This window comes from Cebus imitator, unplaced genomic scaffold (genome assembly GCF_001604975.1).
Source record: "Cebus imitator isolate Cc_AM_T3 unplaced genomic scaffold, Cebus_imitator-1.0 Scaffold193, whole genome shotgun sequence".
Lineage (NCBI taxonomy): Eukaryota > Metazoa > Chordata > Mammalia > Primates > Cebidae > Cebus > Cebus imitator.
The window spans coordinates 2,858,812-2,881,140 of NW_016107508.1; the positions used below are offsets into that span (position 1 = coordinate 2,858,812).

The 22,329-nt window shown below is 39.8% G+C and overlaps 1 protein-coding gene across 16 annotated transcripts in view; it reads left to right on the forward strand.

Annotated features, from left to right (window-relative positions):
- Positions 1-22,329, forward strand: part of UNC79 (unc-79 homolog, NALCN channel complex subunit) — a 276,166-nt gene that overhangs the window by 103,942 nt on the left and 149,895 nt on the right. For all 16 annotated transcript variants that reach the window (XM_017547000.2, XM_037745182.1, XM_017546992.2 and 13 more), the window contains 4 exons: positions 637-665; positions 6,237-6,466; positions 8,067-8,238; positions 10,238-10,468. In XM_017547000.2, the coding sequence (XP_017402489.1) occupies positions 637-665; positions 6,237-6,466; positions 8,067-8,238; positions 10,238-10,468 (662 nt within the window). The remainder of the gene's footprint in view (positions 1-636; positions 666-6,236; positions 6,467-8,066; positions 8,239-10,237; positions 10,469-22,329) is intronic.

Consider the following 22,329-nt stretch of genomic DNA (forward strand, 5'->3'; position numbering starts at 1 on the left):
TAAAATGGGGAAATAAGATTAAAGTTTTTGACTTTAACAAGATTTGATTTCTAAGTCATATCTAAAAAGATTAAATTACTTGTAAGAGTAGCAGCATGCAGGTGTTTTTAACCCTGCTAGATGAAAAAAAAATCTATTTCAGGCTTTCTGAGGAAACTTGAAGCCAATAAAAGTAGATGGTAATTTATGAGACAAGCAAAAAGCTGTTTGGGCCAAGTCCAGAGGTCGAGATTTAAAAAACTCCCCCTTCGTGGCCACCCTTACTTAAAATGGGCTCTAGACCTGGCATGGTGGCTCACACCTGTACTAATCCCGTGGGAGGGAGGTCAAGGCAGGAGGGTCACTTGTGGTCAGGAGTTCAAGAACAGCCTGAGAAACATAGTGAGACCCCATCTCTAAAAAAAATTAGCTGGGCATGGAGGCCCACACCTGTAGTCCTAGCTGCTCAGAAGGGTGAGTCAGGAGGATCATTCGAGCCAAGGAGTTCAAGAGGCTGTGGTGGGCTATGATGGGGCCATTGTACTCCAGCCTGAGTGACAGAGTGAGACCCTGTCTCAAAAAATCAATTAAATAATTAAATAAAAAGAAGAGGGGTTTGCTTTCTTTGTTGATATTTTGTGTGCCTTCCCCTTACAGCTGAAATATCTGCTATATGTCAGAAAAAGGTAAGAGCAAACCATTCGTGTGGTTGGGGCATGATTTATTGTGTTTGTATGTCAGTTCATGTATTGACATCTGCCTCATTTCTGCACTGTGGTTTCCCAGTATGTGCATGCCACTGTATTTGTGGAGGGGGAAAGGAAATAATTTAGCATGCACGATTGCTACGTCCAAATGGTCTGTATTTCCATTTTGGCTTTTGCTCACCCATCTTATGCACATTATTTTTGTTTGGTAATCTGCAATAAAAGCCTATGGGTAATTCTGGGATAGGAGTCTAATTAGAAAAAGTTTCAATAATACTGCAATTTATTGTACTTAACTTTAGTTAAGGATATATCTTATATGCTAGAAATATCAACTGTTTTGAAGTGGAGTGCAAATAGTCCAATTCGTATGTGTGAAAAACATACCCAGACTGGCTATATATGGAAAGTATTTATGTGTAAGTCGAACAATATATGTAGCTAAAGATTCTTCCTTTAATATTTCCTTTATTTTTTTATAATAGTTTCTCTAAATCACCTCCATCTTCTCTTGTTGTTTTAATAATCAAAAAGAGTAAAAGGAGGCAGTATGATGTCATAAAAAATAACTTTTGATTAGTTTATTGAGATACTTGGACTCTGGCCAGTTCTGTTCCCTCTGACATATGTGGACCTTTTTACGTCATTTAAACTTTTTGGGATGTTGACCATGAGTAGGTACATTGGAGGGCTGCCTCAGTTATCTATGGATGTGTAACAAACCATCTGAAAACATAGTGGGCCATATGGCAACCCAGTTATTAGATCACAATTCTGTGGATCAGCAATTTGTCTTATGCTCAGCTGAGCCAAGCCGTTCTTTTGATAAATTACTCCAGGCTCACTCATGTATTTGGAGTCAGTTGGTGGGTAAGCTGGAATAAGGTGGGGCTCAGCTGGAATGGCTGAAATGGTGAGATGGGTGGGGTGTCTGGGCCTCCCTCTTCCCACATGATGTCTCATTCTCCAGGGGCTGGGCTGGACTTGTTCACAGGTGGCAGTCCTCTGAGAGAGAGAGAGAGGAGGTTTCAGGGCCTCTCAGAAGTCACATAGCATCATTTCTGTAGCATTCAATAGGTCAGAGCAAGTTCCAAGGCTAGCCCAGATTCAAAACGTGGAGAAATAGGATCTTTGTGGTTATTAAAGGAGTGGCAAGAATTTTGTGGTCACATTTAATCTACCACAATCCATCCTTTGGACATAATTATTTACCTTCTTTCCATATGCAAAATATGCTCACCACTTTATATGACTTCCACAAGACTTATTTATGGCTTCAGGCTTAAAGTCTAATATCTTGTGATGTGCATCTGATATGTCACTGATTAAACTTCTTGGTGACTGATTCTCTTGATTCAGAGACCTGCAAACTAAGAAGGAAAGTTATCTTCCCTCTCTGCACCCAAGGCACAAAGTTGAGACAGGGACAGGATAATAGCAATAGACTTCCATTCAAAAAGAATAAGGGAAAGCAGATAGCAGTGATTGATCTACAGCAGCTCCAGCCACAAACACATCAACGATTTCTCTGTCTCCAGAGACAGCACACATGCCTTGATTAGGATCTGGTTTTGCTTCCTAGGAGTAGTCCCCTAATCTGTTATTGTCCTCCTGAGCTCTTGGCTTCACTCTCTGAGACATCTTTTCTTTTCAATAAGGAATGGCCCATGTTGCAACTGAGTAACCTTCTCAATCTGCTTCCTGCATGTAAGAGTTAGGATCCCATAGACCTCTTTTCATTTTAGACTTTGTCTGTTTACCTTAGTTTTAGCAGGTGGTGCTTTTGCTAGTATGACTTTCTTAAAAACTTTGTGGATTTTCAATGAATCTCATTGAGGTCCTGTGCCCCCAAAGCCTCATCTACAATTATTTTTGAGGCAGTCCTTCCTATACTTTGAGCATTTCAGCATGCCCTTAAAATTATTAGAAGCTCTGTTATAGCTGAGAGGCTCAATTAGGCACCACCTTATAACTTTCTGAAGACTTAATAAAGAATCTTAGAGTTACAGACCATATTCTTCCTTTGATCTTTATCCTGAGGCCATTCTTTCTTTGAGAATCTTTTGTAAGCTTGAGGGACTAGGATTTCAAACAGTTCTGTTTTCTAAATCAGCATGTCCTGGCTCTGGGGACATACTTAACGTATTTGACACCCATGGTAGATCATTTTTTAACACTTATCTCTTTATATGACAAAGTTATTTGTAGTAATAAGGTTCAAATTAGCACATTTTTATTGCTTATCCTTTAATCAATGTTGTGTTTTACATAGACATTAATTTGGAGAACTTCCATTAAGTTCATAACAGTTCAGAATTGTTTGATCTTGCCCTGGGCAGTTTATATTCTACCTCTTTGGTACCGCATATTCCCTGAACATTATAACTGAAATAAGCAATGATAGCATCGTCATTAGAAAGATAAAGAAGGCCGGGCGCAGTGGCTCACGCCTGTAATCCCAGCACTTTGGGAGGCCGAGGCGGGTGGATCACGAGGTCAAGAGATCGAGACCATCCTGGTCAACATGGTGAAACCCCGTCTCTACTAAAAATACAAAAAATCAGCTGGGCATGGTGGCGCGTGCCTGTAGTCCCAGCTACTCAGGAGGCTGAGGCAGGAGAATTGCCTGAACCTAGGAGGCGGAGGTTGCGGTGAGCCGAGATTGCGCCATTGCACTCCAGCCTGGGTAACAAGAGCAAAACTCTGTCTCAAAAAAAAAAAAAAAGAAAGATAAAGAGACAGACCTTGATTATTTCAATTATGTGATATTGTGAGACCACTTGTAGTTATTTCTATGTGTTTAAACTTCAAAATGAAGCAAAGTGGCTGGAGTGAACTTTTGAAAACATGCCCAGCTGAATCTCCATCTAAGGGAAGTCTCTCTAGTTTACTTTGGAAATGAATGAGCTGAATCCACATGGGTTGAGGCCTTTCAAACATATTATCAAAACTTAGTAGGAATCCCAGCAATTATTTAGAACTTCCATCAACTGAAGATTATTTTGGAGGAAACATATTTTATTGCTGACATTGTTTAGAATTGATGGCATCTGGTAATAAAGCAGACTGACTTTTAGTTGGTATTCCAGATATTATCATATGCATTGTATCCAGATACTCCATAAGAAATTACTCTGAATTTAGCAGCATCAAACAGCAACATTTAATTATGTTCATAGACTCAGTGGATCAGAGGTTTGGACAGGGAATGATGGAGATAGCTTGTTTCTGTTTGATGATGTTTGAGGCCTTATCTGGGAAGACTTGAATAGCTGAGGGTTTTAATTATCTAGAGGTTTCTAGATCATACATTTGGGTTCTGGGGTGAGGTGACTTGAAGAGTAAGCTAAGCCAGCACTGTTGACTCAAGACATAAACATGGTCTCTCCCTGTGGCTTGACTGTCTCATGGCATTATGGCAGAGACCTGGGAGGAATATCCTGATGAGGAAATATCTGAAGAGAACATCTCAAGGCAGCAGGTGGAAGCTGCATGTCCTTTTATAAACATCATTTCTGTCATGCTCTATTGGTTGAAGCAGCTGCAAGTCCGTCCAGATTGAAGGGGAGGGACACTGTCTCTGATTTCTTGATGGGAAGAGATAGTTTCCATCCCTCAGGTCATAGATGATTTACATTCTTTCCACTTGCAAAATGTTGGCTGGAGGTCCAAGGTCTTCTCATCAAAATCAGGTCCAGGTGTGGACGAGGCTCTTTGGGCTTGGCTCCTTAAGTATTCTTCCTCTTCCTTTGAATACCTGTAAATGAAAGAGATGTTAACCTGCAACCGGCACAGCTAACATGCAATAGTGATACAGGGGTAGGATTACTGCAGGAGACGCTCAGGTAAAAAGTGAGGAAATGAGAGGAAGGTAGTCATGGGTCCTTAGAAATTCTGAAGATCACAGAGCACATGTGACGTGTTCCTTAGTTAGGTGCCAGTCCTGCTTCCTGGGAGCTGGTCATTTTGACTCCAGGCCTCACCCTCTAGGAGATGTCCATCTTTTCCTTCTCATAAAAAGTAGCCTGTCATTTACAGCTAAGTTTTATCAGCTTATATTTTTGGTTATAGAAGTTTGAAAGTCCCAAAACTTCTTTTTTGGACTGTCTCTGTCCCTTTCAATCTATAGTGGTATAATTCCAATAAAAATGGGCTTTTCTGTCTCAATTTATAAACCTGCTTCATTAAACGTGAGTCAAACACACAAACCTCTTTGGGATAAGTCCTTCTACACCTTATACTCCCTATGAGTCTACTGGGAACAATGATTTTACGATTCTTAGAACCCTTACTGTAGAATGAAGAGGATGCTGAGGTACGCCCTTAAGATCCTTAGAAGGGCCTCCCCTTTTTTTGTCTATCTAAAAGAGTCTATGGTGTACCCTCTCAAATTCTGAGTTCTTAACAAAGAGTTTTATATTCAAGCCCTTACCATCATTTTTTCCTACTGAGACCACGTAAGACCACATTTTCCTGCTAGGGCCCTGGATTTTATGTTTGCCTTGAAACTTTTTCTTACCTTGAGAATCCTATGCTGGCTGGAAAGACTGTCCTGAGCTCGATAATTTCCCTTTAAATTCTAGGTGAAAACAATTAATTCATTCTTTTGTTTATCTCCCTCCTCTCACAAGCTCTGAGTTCATAAAGGCTTGAGTCTAACACCCCCTTGGGGGTGTTCGCATCTTCACAAGCACTATTGAATGACGTTGAGTATGTGGTGGTGGCATCTCTGATAGGCTTGGGGGCACTTCTCCAATAGCTTCATGTGGGTGCTGCCTCACTCCTCTGCCTCTCACCAGGGCAGCTTGGACAGTGGCGCCCCTGAACTTTGAAATGTCTTATACTTCACCCCTGTTCTCATTCCCATCACTTCATTTGCGGTTCCCTTCCTGCAGCTGATGTCAACGCTGACTCTATGAAGGGTTCTGACTGTGTAGGTCCCTGTGGTCTTCATAGAGTGCCGGTGGGCATGGAAAAGCCTGGTTTGAGGCCATCGCCTTGGCACAGCACAATCTCTGTCTTTGAATGCAGCATCTACCTGTCCTTGAATGCGGCAGGGACAGAGGAGCTGCAGCGGAAATCTACTCTTTGAGGTGGATAAAATAATTTTGCAAGAGTTTATTCTGGGAGGTAACATTATTTCTTTTATTCCCTGATGTGCTGTGATGTTGCATTCTCTGATCCATGGTTCTATTTTTTTCTTTATATTTCTGCTGAAAACTCATGGAATGTTAACTTGAAATAATCCAGAAAGTGTCCTCCTCCTCACTCCCCCTGTGGCCGAGGTAACTTTACATAGGGCTTCCCAACGCAGTTCCACTGATATTTAGAGCATTTCGACTACACACAGGAATAGAAAACACTCCTTGCCTTTATGTTTTAACTGTAACTGAAATCTAGCTGGTTGGAGAATAACCTGCGCTTTGGGAACTAGTGGCCCTTGAAGGTGTTGTCACTTCTAGTGGCCCCTGAAGTTTTCATTTATTCTGATTTTTAGCCAAGTTTACCTCAGCGGTCGGTTTTAATTGATTTCACTTTCTTGGCTTCTAGAACTGCAGCTCCCATGTTAGAAGAGCAGTTGTCACCTGCTTCTCAGCAGGGTGCTGTGGTCGTCACGGAAACAGGCCTGTTCGGTACTGCAAGAGGTGCCACTCAAATCATCACAGTAATGAAGTAGGGGCCGCCGCGGAGACCCATCTCTATCAGACCTCCCCTCCGCCCATCAACACGCGGGAATGCGGCGCTGAGGAGCTGGTCTGCGCCGTGGAGGCCGTGATCAGGTAACACGCGGTTTCTTAGTAGCTGCCTCTGACAACTCCACCTTGCTTTGAGCTAACCTCTGCACACTGAGATGTGCATATTTAATGCAACCTCAAATGCCCTTAGCCCAGCAGCTCACCTTCCCACAGTGTGGTAATGATGCTATTTTAATTCATGAATTCAGTGAATATTTTTACGGATGCCAGTTATGTGCAAGGTACTATGATGGGCACTTGGGAGGCAGGAGGGGATAAAATATAGTCTCTGCCCTAGTTACCCATGTAGGGACTAGAAAAACATAAGCACGCCGTTATTATCAGGTTTGGTGAGCTCAGTAATGGCATTGAGCAGTGGGCGTTAGAACTAGGCAAAGGAGCCAATCAGAGTGAGGGGTGTGACTAGGCTTGGCTTGACTGACAGCAGGGTTACCCAGTCAGGAGGCGGGGAAGGCTAAAAGAGCGAATTATCTGCACAGGAACCAGGTGCGGAAAACTCCATGTAATTTCTCCCCCCCCACTTTTTGTGGGGAACTGGGTCTCGCTATATTGCCCAGGCAGGTCTCGAACTCCTGGGCTCAAGCTATCCTCCCGCCTCTGCCTCCCTAAGAGCTGGGATTACAGGCGTGAGCCACAGCGCCACAACTCCATGTAATTTCATACTGGGATAAACCACTACCCTGTGGAATCAGGGACAGGTCCTGCAGGCTGCTGGGTTTTTCTTCTATCACATGACCAAACAACAACAACAAAAAGGCAGTTGAAATAACTTCTACACTTGCTCTCCTTTTGTCTGATACTCATCGAGGCAAGATTTTTTTTGTTTGTTTGTTTTAAAACGGAGTCTCTCTCTCTGACGCCTGAGCTGGAGCGCAGTGGTGCGATCTCGACCGACTGCAACCTCTGCCTCCCGGGTTCAAGGTATTCTCGTGCCTCAGCCTCCAGAGTAGCTGAGATTACAAGTGTGCGCCACCACACCCAGCTAATTTAGGTATTTTTAGCAGAGACAGGGTTTCACCATGTTGGTCAGGCTGGTCTCAAACTCCTGACCTCAAGTGATCCACCCGTCTCAGCCTCCCAAAAGTGCTGGGATTACATGTGCGAGCCACCGCGTCTGGCCACTAAGTGTTGTTTTTTAAAATTGGTACTTGTTTAGCAAATGGAAAAATAATTTTCATTGCTTCACTTTCATGTCTTTGAATACCAGATGCTGAATATTTTCCATTTGGGTAAAAGCTCCTCAGTTTTTCCTTGTATCATACATTTGCTGTCTGCACGGTTTCATGATAGTTAAAGAGGAAGTATTGACTTATAGTAGGATGGTTGGCGAACCAGAAGTCAGAGGGCATCAGTTCTGTTTGATTCTAATTGATAGGAGGAACTAGCCCCTTTGTGTCCTAGATTGTTCATTTTTGAAATGGGGATGGAGTATAAAATAGTAAGAAAATAAAATTAGACATCCTGGAGTAACTCAGGATGCACAGTACTCAGTAACTCAGTAACAGTACTCAAAGAAGAGCAATCCAGAATGCTTGAGTACTCAGGAGGTACTTCCTCAGAATGGGTCATGATCTAGAATGTGTTTTTTCACAGTCTAACTTGAAATCTCACTGCTCTTTGGCAGCTTGTTGAAAGAAGCTGAGTTCCATGCTGAGCAGCGGGAATATGAGCTGAACCGGCGGCGGCAGCTGGGCCTCTCCTCTTCCCACCATTCCCTGGATAATGCTGACTTTGATAACAAGGATGATGACAAACATGACCAGAGGCTGCTCAGTCAATTCGGAATCTGGTTCTTAGTAAGAAAAAGAAATTAACTATTTTCCACTTTCTTATTTCTCATTCCACAATTGTATTGATGAAGACTTTCTCTTATTTTTTATTTTTATTTTTTTAAAGGAATAAGTAGTGAAAAATTAACCTTAGCAATGGGACTGAATTCTCTATGGCAGTAGCTCTGAACCCTGAGCTGCATGTTAGATTTACCTAGGATAGTTAAAAACTGACAACGTCCAGATCACATTCCAGAATCTTGGGAATTTTTTAAACATATCTTAGCCGTTGATTTTGATAAACAGCCGGGTGTTAAAACAGTATCAGAGGCCAGACTGGTACAAGTAGGAAATCTGCCAGTAGTATATATTGTCAAATACTAGATTCAATAACATTTACAGATTAATTCATGTCCCATCACCTATGCAAATGAAATTTTTCTGGAAAGTTCAGTCTCTGTGGAGTTTTTCGTTTATTTATGGTAAGTCTGTGTACACCAGAGAAGTTATAGCTAAAGTAATGCAAGGAATATAATTACTATTGACTGATTTAACTGCAACATCTATTCAGTAGAGATCAAACATACAGATCTAAAGTCCCACTCAAGCTGAATTTACCAATTCTGCAGAGAAGCAGGCTTTTGTTTTGCCCATTGGAGACATAGATTCAGTCTGCATAGTGATATGTCTCTACTATGCTTGCACATAGTTTTGTGAAAAAGTCTTTACCAAACTGGCATTTAATTGTTGATTTCACATATCTTGCTTTCTAGAAGTTATTATCTAATGACACAGTGCCTACTACTGTGAACTCTTTGAAGGCAAGGACAGTGTTTTAATTATTTATTTTTATTCCTGGACACTGCCATAGTACTTAATAAAAGATTAGTTCATAGTAAATGAATGAATGATGTTTTAAAAAGTCTATTTATGATAGTGAATTAGGGGACTCCCAGGTAATCCAAACTATTACTAATACAAAATTCTTAGTGAAATATGATCATTTTAGAACTGAAATGTATATAGATCATTTTCATTGAGGCTATGGATGAAATACCATTTTGTTGACCTAATTTTTTTTTTTTTTGAGACAGAGTCTTGCTTTGTTGCCAGGCTGGAGTGCAGTGGTTTGATCTTGGCTCACTGCAACCTCTGCCTCACGGGTTCAAGCGATTCTCCTGTCTCAGCTTCCTGAGTAGCTGGGACTACAGGCGTGCACAACCATGCCCAGCTAATTTTTGTACTTTTAGTAGAGACAGGGTTTCACCAAATTGGCCAGACTAGGCTTGTCTTGAACTCTTGACCTTGAGATCCACCCACCTCAGCCTCCCAAAGTGCTGGGATTACAGATGTAAGCCAGCACGCCCTGCCTGTTGACCTAACTTTTTAGAAGCGTTTATCTGGTGCAGGTTATGTAATAGATTTCTTGTAGGAGAAAATGCTTAATTAGAAGATGAACTCTTGAGGGAAAACCACTGTTGCAATCCATCTCTCCCTGCAGAAAGGAACACAGTTTCCAGATAAGCAGTCCCCATTTTTTTTTTTTTTTTTTGAGACGGAGTTTCGCTCTCGTTACCCAGGCTGGAATGCAATGGCGCGATCTCGGCTCACCGCAGCCTCCGCCTCCTGGGTTTAGGCAATTCTCCTGCCTCAGCCTCCTGAGTAGCTGGGATTACAGGCACGTGCCACCATGCCCAGCTGATTTTTTGTATTTTTAGTAGAGACGGGGTTTCACCATGTTGACCAGGATGGTCTCGATCTCTTGACCTCGTGATCCACCCGCCTCGGCCTCCCAAAGTGCTGGGATTACAGGCGTGAGCCACCGCGCCTGCCAGCAATCTCCATTTTTAAAACTGCCGATTTCACCTGTTTCTATTCTGTACACACAAGGAAAAAAAAAGAAACCGCCTATTTCAAATGGATTATCTGGGATATCTTTTTACTTATTTTTGCCTTTTAATCCACCCATAATAATTTTGTAAAGGTGGATGGAAGCTGAACAAGGTTCTAATCTACCTACTTCTAGGTGAGCCTCTGCACACCCAGTGAGAACACGCCTACAGAAAGCTTGGCCCGGCTGGTGGCTATGGTGTTTCAGTGGTTTCACTCCACTGCATATATGATGGATGATGAAGTGGGAAGTCTGGTGGAAAAGCTGAAGCCTCAGTTTGTCACCAAATGGCTGAAGACAGTATGTGATGTTCGCTTCGATGTCATGGTCATGTGCCTTCTTCCTAAACCCATGGAATTTGCCAGAGTAAGTGGAAGCCTATAGCTTGCACCTTGTTGGAGAGGAGGACTTGGGGAGAAGTGCTGCCTTAGCCATGAGGTATTATCAGTGTCTGTGGAGGAGGAACATCTCTCCTTATTTTAATTAATATAGCTAAATGATTTTAGTAACTATATCTTGGTTGATGTGCTACTTTGATTTTGTTTTGGGATGAGGAAGAATGGCAAGGTGAATTTGTAAGGTATCTTTAACCATTTAAGGGACTATTCTTTCTCGACATTGCTGATTTTTTTTTTTTTAATTAGGATCTTGCTATGTTGCCCAGGCTGGCCGCCTTGAACTCCTAGGTTCAAGAGATCCTTCTGCCTCAGCCTCTGGAGTAGCTGGGAAGCTAAATATTATTATTAAGAAACAACAAGGCCAGATGCAGTGGTTCACGCCTGTAATCCCAGCACTTTGGGAGGCCGAGGCAAGTTGATCACTTGAGGTTGAGAGTTCGAGACCAACTTGATCAACGTGGAGAAACCCTGTCTATTAATAATAATAATAATAATAATAATAATTAGCCAGGCGTGGTAGCACATGCCTGTAATCCCAGCTACTCAGGAAGCTAAGGCAGGAGAATCACTTGAATCCAGGATGCAGAGGTTGCAGTGAGCCGAGATTGTACCATTGCACTCCAGCCTGGGCAACAAGAGCAAAACTCTGTCTCAAAACAACAACAACAACAACAACAACAACAAAGCCTTTCTGTGAGGTTACTAGAGTTCAGTCCTCTTTTGATTTAGAATCTTTGGAAAGATTACCATTCAACTAGGGGAAATGTTTTTTCTTTTTTAAATCATGTATATATCTACAGATGAATGGTAGAAGTCCCTGCCCTGCCATTTGAAATGCCAAAAAGGTTCAGAATCAGACAAAATATACCTATTCCTCTAACTTATGGAACAGATTTCTCTGTGCTTATCCTCTTGCCTCTGCCTCAGTGGATCAGATCTAAGATGATTCCATGTTTCTTTTTTTCTTTTATTTTTTGAGACAGGATCTCACTTTGTCACCCAGGCTGGACTGCAGTAGCATCGTCATACTCACTGTAGCCTTGAACTCCCGGGCTTAAGCGATCCTCCCACCTCAGAGACTACAGGCATGCATCACCACATCCATCTAATTAAAAAAATTTTTTTGTAGAGATGGGGTCTCTCTATGTTGCTCAGGCTGGTCTCAGAGACTTGGCCTCCAGCAATCCTTCTGCCTCAGCCTCCCAAAGTGCTGAGATTACAGGCATGAGCTGCTGTGAGCAGCCCATATTCTTTGAATATGATAAAATTTGTATCTAACCCAGAAAGGTAGATGTCCAGAACCAGGTTTTGGCAATAGTAACGTGAAATTTTTTTGCAAGTATTTTCTAAGTTTTATATTTATTTGCAATTTTTTATTTCCTTTCAAGGACATCTTGAGGCAGTTTTCAGTATAAACCTGTGCTAAAGTAGGACATTTAAAGACAAAACAGAGCACAGACCGTCTATAGGAGTAACTTTTATTGGATTTTCAGGACTCAGAGTGATCTGTGCATTTATAGAGATGTACTTCTTTCTTCTTTGGTGCCACCTACTGACTCACTTAGAAAATTGAATTTTTGCCTAATGGAAATTTCCCGTTTTCTGACACTCTTTGTGTTGATATATTTTCTATAATTACGTGTCTTGGAATACTGAAGGATTGATGTGACCTGCCTCTGGAAAATGAGAATGAATGATTATGTTGGGAGAAAAACTTTTCTTATCCCAACATAGGTGCAGATGTTTTGGGGCCTGCAAATTAACTGATAGTAGATTAACTGGAGAGAAGAGAAAGTTTCTTTCTGAGTGCATGTGGGAGAGCTCAGTGATAGATTACTTCCTGAATAGCCCAAGATGAAAGATGTATATACCAAACTTAACAGAAGTTTTCTTAAGGGCTTCAGTGAGAAGGTATGGAAGATTCCATTGGGGGTTTTGATGACACTTGAGCTGGGCAGGAACTGGGCTATCTCCACAGCAGCTGAATTCACAGGAAACTCCCTTTGGAGGGGCATAACAGAAGGGTTTTCTCTGGAGACTCTGCTTGAGTCACACAATGGAACTTCAAATAAAATTTCTTTTTGCATCTTCTTTAGCTTAAATGTTTTCACTTTAAAATAATCTTTATACCAACTCTAGGGTTTCAGTGGTTAACATTTTCCCTATCATCCCTTGAAGTTTCAACATATGTAAAAGAAGCTGATTGCTAAAGAGGGTAGGTTTAGGTTAGAAATTGTGAGATAAGAGATCTGCAGAGGGAAGAAGAGCATAGAATGAGGAAACAGAAAAGCACAGAGTAATGGTTGGGATAGATTATACACCTAGGTTTTGAGTACAGAGGGCAGGCAGTTGAGAAGATGTCTAGATGTCGGGCTTGAAGCATGTTTAGATGGTGGAGTGAGAACATCAATGTCACAGCTATGGTTATTTTCCAGAGCAGAGCAGGGAAGAGGTGAGTGTTTGGTGAACTTCCTGAGTGGACCAAACTGTTGCATCAATAAGTCCTTTGAATTTTATATCATGGTGTCCCATTTCAGCTTTTAGGGCTTTGTAACAAGATAACCTAGAGTCTTAATAATGATCCAGGAAGACAGGCTTTAGTTCTTAGTGATGCCATGTCAGGTGAGTAGAAGAAAGATTAGATGTGTTAATTACTGACAAAATGGGCAAGACAGAAGGATCTAGTTTACAAAGAGGTGAAAAATATTTCAAACATGATGAACAGGACTAGATTCTGATCACTCATAAGAGTGGGTTATAGTTTTTCATCAAAACATAAAATTTCTCTCTACAATCACCTGCATTTTTTGATCAAAGATAATCAAAGTAAGATTACTTTTGGTTACAAAATTAGTCTCATTAAATTTAGTCTGATCATCTGCACAAGCACAGCAAGAATGGTAATTGACCACTTAGAGCTTTTTAAAGTTTGCATTGCCAGAACTCTTATAAGGAATCTCAGATTGGGTGGACTTTTAGAGGTTTCTTGATGCTAGAAGCCAAGAACTTGTCATCAGACTTAATCTGTAATATTTATAGATTTGGGTGAATTCCTTTCTTCTTGAGGTCTCCCAAAAAATATTCCGTTTCCTAGGAAGTGACCTTTTTTACTCATCTATAAGGCTGAGAATTCTGTAATGCTGGTATCAGAACACTTTTTCCAAGAGGGCTTTGAAAACATTGGCTTTATAAAGTCAATCTTAGTTTCTTAAAATTGTTTAGTCATATCAGATTCCACGCAATTCTCAAATATGACATTCCACAAAGGCTTGGTAATGTAACTGTAACTGGCTGATGGGTTCTTCCTGCCTGCTGCACAAACAACATCAACTGACAGCATTGAGTAAAGAAAGTTTAATTGACATGAGGCCAGCCATGCCACACAAGAGACTGAGTTATTGCTCAAATCAGTCTCATCAAAGGCTTGTAGCTTAGGGGTTTTTCGAAGCCAATTTGTGGGAAGGAGTGGGGTTGGCTAGGCAGTGGGTGCTTGCTGCCGCCGATAGTTGTGTTGGAGATGAAATCATAGGGAGTTGAAGATGTCCTCTTATGCTGAGTCGATTATGGGTGGGACCACAGGAGGGGTTGGCAGGTCCAGCTGGAGCCATAGGTGTCAGACATACAAAAAACATGAAAAGATATCTCAAAACACCAATCTTAAGTTCTACCATAGTGATGTTATCTGCAGGAATAATTGGAGAAGTTGCATATCTTGTGACCTCTGGAACAACAGCTGGTAACTGTTTATGTCTACACCTCAGCAGAATTCAGGCTCCTTTCCTCCTCCTAGCCTTGTGGTTTCTTTAGAAAGGCATTTGAATTTTGGAGAAGGGCTACTATTATTTAAACTATAAGCTAAATGTCTCCCAAAGCTAGCTTGGCAGCTTGAATGCTAAAGGCAACAGGGGGGTTGGCTAGATCAGATCTCCTCCACTGTCATTATTTTCTCACTGTTATAATATTTGCAAAGGCAGTTTCATAACCAAGTTTCCCAATTATGTCCTGTTACAAGGAGAACAGATTCTTATTCGACTTATGCAAATAGCTATAATGCTACGACAATAAGAATATTCAATAAGAGCTTCTGAATTCTGGAGGAATCAGGTAGAGAGAAAAAGGATGTATTTCATTTTTGTTTACAAAGGTTTAAATCTACCAAATTATTGTAAGTTATAGGTAGCATACGAGAAAAGAAAAAGGAGTTCCTTGCATCCAAAAAATTCAACATTGATTAAAAAACTAGCAATGTTCTAAAGAAAAAATGATAGAAATTAGAATCATTTTTCATTTAGTCCCATGTAATTCAGTCTTGTTCTGCTTGATTGAATTAGCGGTTAATGAACCCATTAGCTTCTCTGCTAAAGTTCTGGCAATCCTGACTCAGTCCAGTGGTTATGATCTCCATTATTTAAGCAATGCCATCAGAAGCCTGTACCCCAGAGTTCCTGTCTTAGTCCTTTCCATGATCTCAGAGACAATCTGTTTATGTTGAAGATAAGCATTCTTGCTAGTAGCTGATTGCAAGAGTTTAAGAAAAACATCAGATAACAATTACTGTCTAAATGACGAAAGGCTTAAAGTAGTCATTGTTAAAGATCTGCTAACAGTTCACTGTGATACAGTTGACAAGGCAGTTTTGTTGTTTCTGTGGTATGCAACATTAAAATAATAACTAAAATAACGGATAATATTTTGCCATGGTTGTCTACTATCAGACAAAGAAGCATAAAGATGTATCATGCCAGCAAGGGCATTGACAAATTTCTAGGAACTTTATATAATTCCCGAAATATTTATATTCATAACATTTACCTATACAAATGTAACCTAAGGACAGTTAAACATCTCTTTTTATTTGACAATGCTTTCCATAGAATTCAACATATCAAATAAACCTAATTAGTTTAGCATTTCTTTTTACAGGTAAGAACAAATCTTTTGAGATTTTCAAGGGTCCCTCTGGGAAATTTCAGTCAGTTCAAGACCAAGGTTTCATTTAGGATTTGGCTTTGGAAAGGCAAAATATCAAAAGTTATCAGAAATGCCAAAAGATTTGAGTACTTGATTAACCAACATTACAGGCCACTGTGAAACAATTCTTAGTTATTTATTTAACCTATATGACACTAAGAGATTTCAAAAGTAAATATAGGGGGTAACACAATTGTAAGAAACAAAAAGAGTAACAAAACTTAGCTCTTTTAACATTGAGAAGACTTGGTTCTCTTAAATAATCTAGGACATCATAAAGACAAAAAGCACAGGAGGCCAGGAGTGGTGTCTCATGCCTGTTATCCCAGCACTTTGGGAGACCAAGGTGGGAGGATCACTTGAGCCCAAGAGTTCAAGATCAGCCTGGGCAACCTAGGGATACCTTGTCTCTACAGAAAAGCAAAAAAACTTAGCCTGACATGTTGGCTCACACCTGTAGTCCCAGATACTTGAAAGGCTGAGATGAGAGGACTGCTGGGAGGTGGAGGCTCCGTGAGCCATGGTCACGCGCTGCACTCCAGCCTGGGTGACAGAGTGGGACCCTGTCTCAAAAACAAAACAAAACAGAAAAACCCACAGGAAATTATTCTGATGAGACACAGAGTCTCTGTTTCTGTCTTAGTTTCTTCAGTTTGTTTGGGCTACAGTAGCAAAATATCATAGACTGGGTAGCTTATAAACAACAAATTTCTTACAGTTGTAGAGGCTGGGAAGTCACAGATCAAGGCACATTCAGTGTCTGGTGAGGTCCTACCTCCTGGTTCATAGATAGTCCTTATGTTGTGGAAGGGGCAAGGTAGCTCTCTGGGGTCCCTTTTATAAAGGCATTCATTCATAAGGGCTCTGCTCTCATGATCTAATCACCTCCCAGTTGGCTCCACCTCCTGACATCATCACATTGGTGATTAGTTGTCCCTATAAGAACTTTGGGGGGGACACAGACATTCAGACTGTGGTCGTCTCCTAGGCAGATTTTTCAAAAGGTAAAGAAAAACCTTTTACAACCTCTTATTAAGAACAGAAATAAGATAATCTAAAACAATGTTGTTGTTTTTTTAAGAGAGAAAACAAAACTCTAGCTTTGCATCAGTACACTGTTAATATTAAAGCTCATTTAAAAACCTTACAATAAATCTATTCAGTCTTAGCCAACATGGCCACATAAGATAAAATTCTCTTTCTCTGTCTTCCCCACACTTCCCTTTCAGGATTTGGTTCTTTTCTCCTCCTCATTCAGGAATAATGAGTAAACAATGCCTTTGGGAAAGAATTGCTCTTTTTCCCGTAACCAAACCACATTCTACATTACTTGGAACACTTTGCATACAGAGGTTTTTCCTTCATCCTGATTATGTCTAGTAGTTCAATTTATATATTATTCATTATAATTTTCAACCCTTAGTATCCTTTACTTTCCAGAGAAAACTGTTTAAGTAGACAACTGTGAATTGCCTGTTGTATATCAGCATTTTTTGGCATTTTAGCAAATTATGTGACTATACCATCTCACAATTTCTAGAGGCATCTTCTTCTTAGCACAATTCTTCAATGTGGCAAAAAGAACGTCCTCTTTAACAAACCCGAAAGTCTTTACTATCTGTACAAAATAAGAAGCTAAAAACAGATAAACCCATGATCAGCAATTAATGTGTTAATATTTTATACTACTTAGAAGTGATCTAGATTTTCAATGAGTATCTGCCATTTAATTTATCTGAGTCTACCATTAAGGTTTCAAGTTACCAAAAAGATTTTGAAAACTACATCTAAACAGAAACATTAGAAAATACAATTACTATTGATATGAACTTTGTCAGAATAATGATTCTATTTAATAAAAATCAAATCTATAAATTCTATAATCTTAAACATTGGTAAGTATATTAGTTTATTTGAGTAGTCAGCCCAGGTAGAAGCAAAAAGTATGCTCATCATGGTACTCTATGCTGATAACTGAAAACACAGCTGTTTTTATGAAACAGACATTATTATACTTGTTTCATTTGCAGATTTACTGAAATCACGTATACTCGAAATCTTGAAATTTAGGTTAGTTCCTATATTTCTGAGAGTTTTAGGAATATTTATTTTACGTATGTTAAAATGAAAACCTTAGACAAATGATATTTAACAGAGTTTAACTGAGCAAAGAAGAACTCTCAAGTCAGGCAGCCTCTGAACCAGAATAGATTCAGAAAGGCTCCAGCATAGCCATGTGGTGGAAAAAAAGACAGGAAAAGAAAAGTGACTTACAGAAAATGGAAATGAAATACAGGAACAGCCAGATTGGTTACATCCTGGTGTTTGCCTTATTAACAGTTGGCTGTCTTTGATTGGCCAAAATTTGGTGATTGGCACAAGAGTAGGTTACAATCTGTTTATACATGCAGTTAGGTTACAGTTCACTGTGTATACATAGAAAACATTGGGCCAAACTTGGAATATGTAAGAAGTCAGCTCTAGGCTAAACTTAATTTAACACATAAGCGGATATTTTTTTGCAACTGTCAATCTGAATTAATCAAAAGGATCAGAAATCAGTTTTAAAGCATTTATTTAAGCAAATAGCTGGGAATGACCATTCAGCAAACATGGATTCTAGAGAAATGGGGTTAGTGCTCTGCAGTTAAAAGTTAAGGCCTTGCTTATATAGGCAGAAAACAAAGAAATTTAGTAGGTTACAACATTTTGTACACAAGGGTGGTTTATGAATTGCAGCAATTTAATTAGTTAAAATTTGTTTTCATTTCCATACAGCTAGTTTTCTTTTCTTTCTTTTTTTTTTTTTTTTTTTAAGATGGGGTTTCACCATGATGGTCAGGCTGGTCTTGAACTCCTGACCTCAGGTGATCCACCCACCTTGGCCTCCTAAAGTGCTAGGATTACAAGCGTGAGCTACCACGTACGACCCTCCATACAGCTAGTTTTCATTGCCTTTCCAATTTAAAAGAATACATTTAACATTTCATCCTAGACAATGTGATAGTCATGGAGTCTCTCTGAGAGAGGAAAGAGGGACATTAATCTATAATGAAGATCAACAGCTAAGAGGGAAGGAGTCAGACTTGGCACAGGGCCTCCTGCCTGTAATCCCAGCACTTTTGAGAGGCTGAGGCGGGTAGATCATGAGATCAGGAGTTTGAGACCAGCCTGGCCAACATGGTGAAGCTCTGTCTCTCCTAAAAATACAAAAATTAGCCGGGCCCGGTGGTATATGCCTGTAATCTCAACTACTTGGGAGGCTGGGGCAGGAGAATTGCTTGAACTTAGGAGCTGGAGGTTGCAGTGAGCCGAGATTATACCACTGCACTCCAGCCTGGGCAACAGAGCAAGACTCCTTCTCAAAAAAAAAAAAAGAGGGAAGGAGTCTTCCCTGGCTCCATTTAGTCATTTACTACATTTTACAAAATAATGTAAGTAAGAAAAAAAGCTAATCTGTAATTAGAGAAAGAAGGTTGCAGTTGCCTAGGTTGCAGCTGCCTGTTTACATGACTCAGGTCCCATAATCACATTTGCTTAAGGCTCAAAATATTTTAAAGTTCCAGCAGCTTAGACTTTGAGTTACTTATTTCACAAAACACATTTAGAATAGAGGTCTCTTAAGGAATTTTATAAAGTAATTTGTCAATATTCTCCGGGGGTAAGATGATACCACATATACGTAATATATATACATATGTTACAGACCACAGGCTCTTTGTCTCCCCATGTAATGGAAATTAACATGGGGCCAAGAGGATTTCATAGATAAAGCTTTAATTTTGGGACTTGTTGCCAACTGCAAAGGAGACAGTGGAGGCACTAGAATCCTCAGCTGGTTCCCCAAAAAGAGCTGGTAGGTTTTTTTTTAAGGCAAAGTGTGGGAATTGACATCAGTGGTAGAGTTTATAGGCTGGGTTGGGCGATGCATGTGAGGGGTAGGGTATGCAGGTTAGCAAAGCTGGTTGTGATGGTTGTCTTGAAAAATGGGCCACCTGCTGGTCTGGCCAGTGGCAACAAGGCCGCAAATTAATTGTTCAGCATTCCTTCCCGAAATGGGAGATTCGGCAACCATGGTTTAATTTGGATCTCCTTGGTTTAATCAGTGTCTGGCATTATTTAAGTAAAAGGCATGGCTAAACATTTTAAGATCACAGAAGAACAATACAGAATGGCTATTTTCTTTGTATGACTATTAATGGGTATGCATTGGTGAGGTAGTGGTGTGGGTTTTGAGATCAGTGGGAATGCATGAAAGAAAGCTCTGTTGGGGGTGAACTGAAGCCAAGCTCCATCCTTACTGTCTCATTCCCCTCTGAGAGATTTCACCCTTTTCATTCTTAAGGAAAAAGGACTGAAGATCTCATCTTCTGAAGCTATACAGAACAGCTGTGCTAAACAGGGTTGTTGTCCCTGTCTAACCTTAGAGGAGCATAGAAATCTCTCACTGACTGTTCTAGAGACCTATAGGAATTAGGATATTCCTGAGGTGGTATGGCTTGGAATTCTTGGGCCATCGTTAGCTCAACTTAGAACTGTTGAAGCGTGGAAGGCATAAACTTTAACCATCTCTACACCTATTGAATATAACAAATAATTATTTTAAAAATCAAATAGCACCCAGTGATAATTAATGAAATGCCTAGGTCCAGTTTAACAATGCTTATGAGAAGAAATCATGCCATTTGGAATTTAAGTGAATAGGCTGGTGAATGAGTCTCCTGCTGTCTGAAATACAAGGCAAACATACTTTTAATAAGAGACATTTCTATGGAAACGAAAGAAAAACAACTATTAATGGTGGGCATAATCTACCCAGATATTAGGCTCAAAGCATTTTTAGTTACAGAGGAGGAAGGTGGTGGTAATTTTTCAAGTTTTCTTGCTAGTATTATAAAGAATAAGCCTTAGTTTACAAGGCCTTAGGGAAAATGTGGTAGCAATTTTATTGAGTTTAAATTAGAAAAATGGAAGAAAAATTTTAAAATGTTAGTTTGGAGACTTGTAACCTAGAAAATAATATTAAAAATCTCAAAAACAACAGATAATACTTGAACCTACAACAGGTGTATTACAGTCTTTTTCTCTCCAGTCTCTCATTTTTACCAAAGATAAATTATGGTAGGACTGATGTGTTTGCAAAGTAAGTTTTAGTTTAATTATATTTGGTTTGATTATTTGCATAAAGTACAGCAAAAATATTTGCCATATAAGCTTTTTATTTAATTGGCTTTTCTGGAACTTTGTTTTATAAGGATTCTCAGATTAGACTTTTTAAAGCTGTGAGCCTAGCTATGGATTTATCTGTGCCTGCAAACACTTACATCAATTGGGTAAATTCCTCCCCTCTCGAGGTCCAAAGATAACTTGAGGCTCCTGGACCTGATAGAAAGTGACATTCTTTACTTACCAAAGGTCAGGAACCCTGTACAAGGACTGCATAGATAGGATATGAGGGCAGTTTTTCCATGGGGCTCTTATTGGCTTTATAAGTCAACCTCAATTCCTAGAAAAGCAGCATGAATGCATGCCATTCTCGTCAAAGCCTCGATAAAATAACCAGTGTCCCCAGTTATGTCCTGTTACAAAGGAAAACAGATTCTTAAGGCACTTTGGCAAACACTATATTGCCATAAGTTAGAATACTCATATATTATTTCCACATTCTGCAGAAATTAGGTAGAGAGAAATATGCTCAAAATTTTGCTTATAGCTTATATTTTACTCAATTGTTAAAAGTTATAAATAGTTTACAACTCTGAAAAACAAAACAAAAAGGGTCAGCAGCATTTCAGGAAGAAAAGGTCATAAAAAGATTATTTTAATCTTCTATTAGTTTAGTTCATGCAATTAAGTACTGTTCTGCTTGATACTTATGGACACATTAGCTTGAAATGTCCAAAAAAGTGTCCAAAAATAAGTGTCCAAAAAAGTGTCCCTCTATACTAATGGCTCAATCTCTAAAGTTGTTAGAGACCTGCATTCAGGACTATCCATGAGAGTCCTGTAGCTGATTATAAACTCTCTTTTGGAAAGAATCAAAACAAGACAATTGTCAGTGGATGACAAGTCTTAGGATAGCCACAGTTAAAGATGCAATCAACAGGGAAATCTGGTCATTTCTGTGGCACACAATAATTTAACATAACAATCATAATTGATAGCATATACTTAGGCATATCAGAATTATAGGAATCTTATATAATTTTGGAATACACATTAATCACACATTTATATGAACATAATCTTAAAAAGTTAAACACCATTTTAAATGAGATAGCATTTCCTGTATGATTTTAATATACAAAACAAGCTGCATATGTCTCTTTTGGACTTCAGAGGACCTACTATACCAAAAGGTTGATTAGGTCAAAAAAGGCTTAATTCAGGATTTGATTTTGGTAAGCTTGTTAAATATCAAAATTTAAAACACTTGACATCACAAAATGGACCACAGTTTATTTATGTAACCAATGTGATTAATTCAAAGATTTATAAACAGCAAAAATCCTTTAGTCTTTCGTAGAGAGAGGACTCAGCTTTCCGAATAACCAGACCCAATAAAGACAGCATAGCTGGGTATAGTGGCTCACGCCTGTAATCCCGGCACTTTGGGAAGTTGAGGCGGGTGGATCATGAGGTCAGGAGTTCGAGACCAGCTTGGCAACATAGTGAAACCTCATCTCTACTAAACATACAAAACGTAGTTGGGTGTGGTGGCACAAACCTGTAGTCCCAGCTGCTCAGGAGGCTGAGGCAGGAGAATCACTTGAACCCAGGACGGTGAGGTTGCAGTGAGCTGAGACCATGCCATTGCACTCCAGCCTGGGCAACAGAGCAAGAATCTGTCTCCAAAAA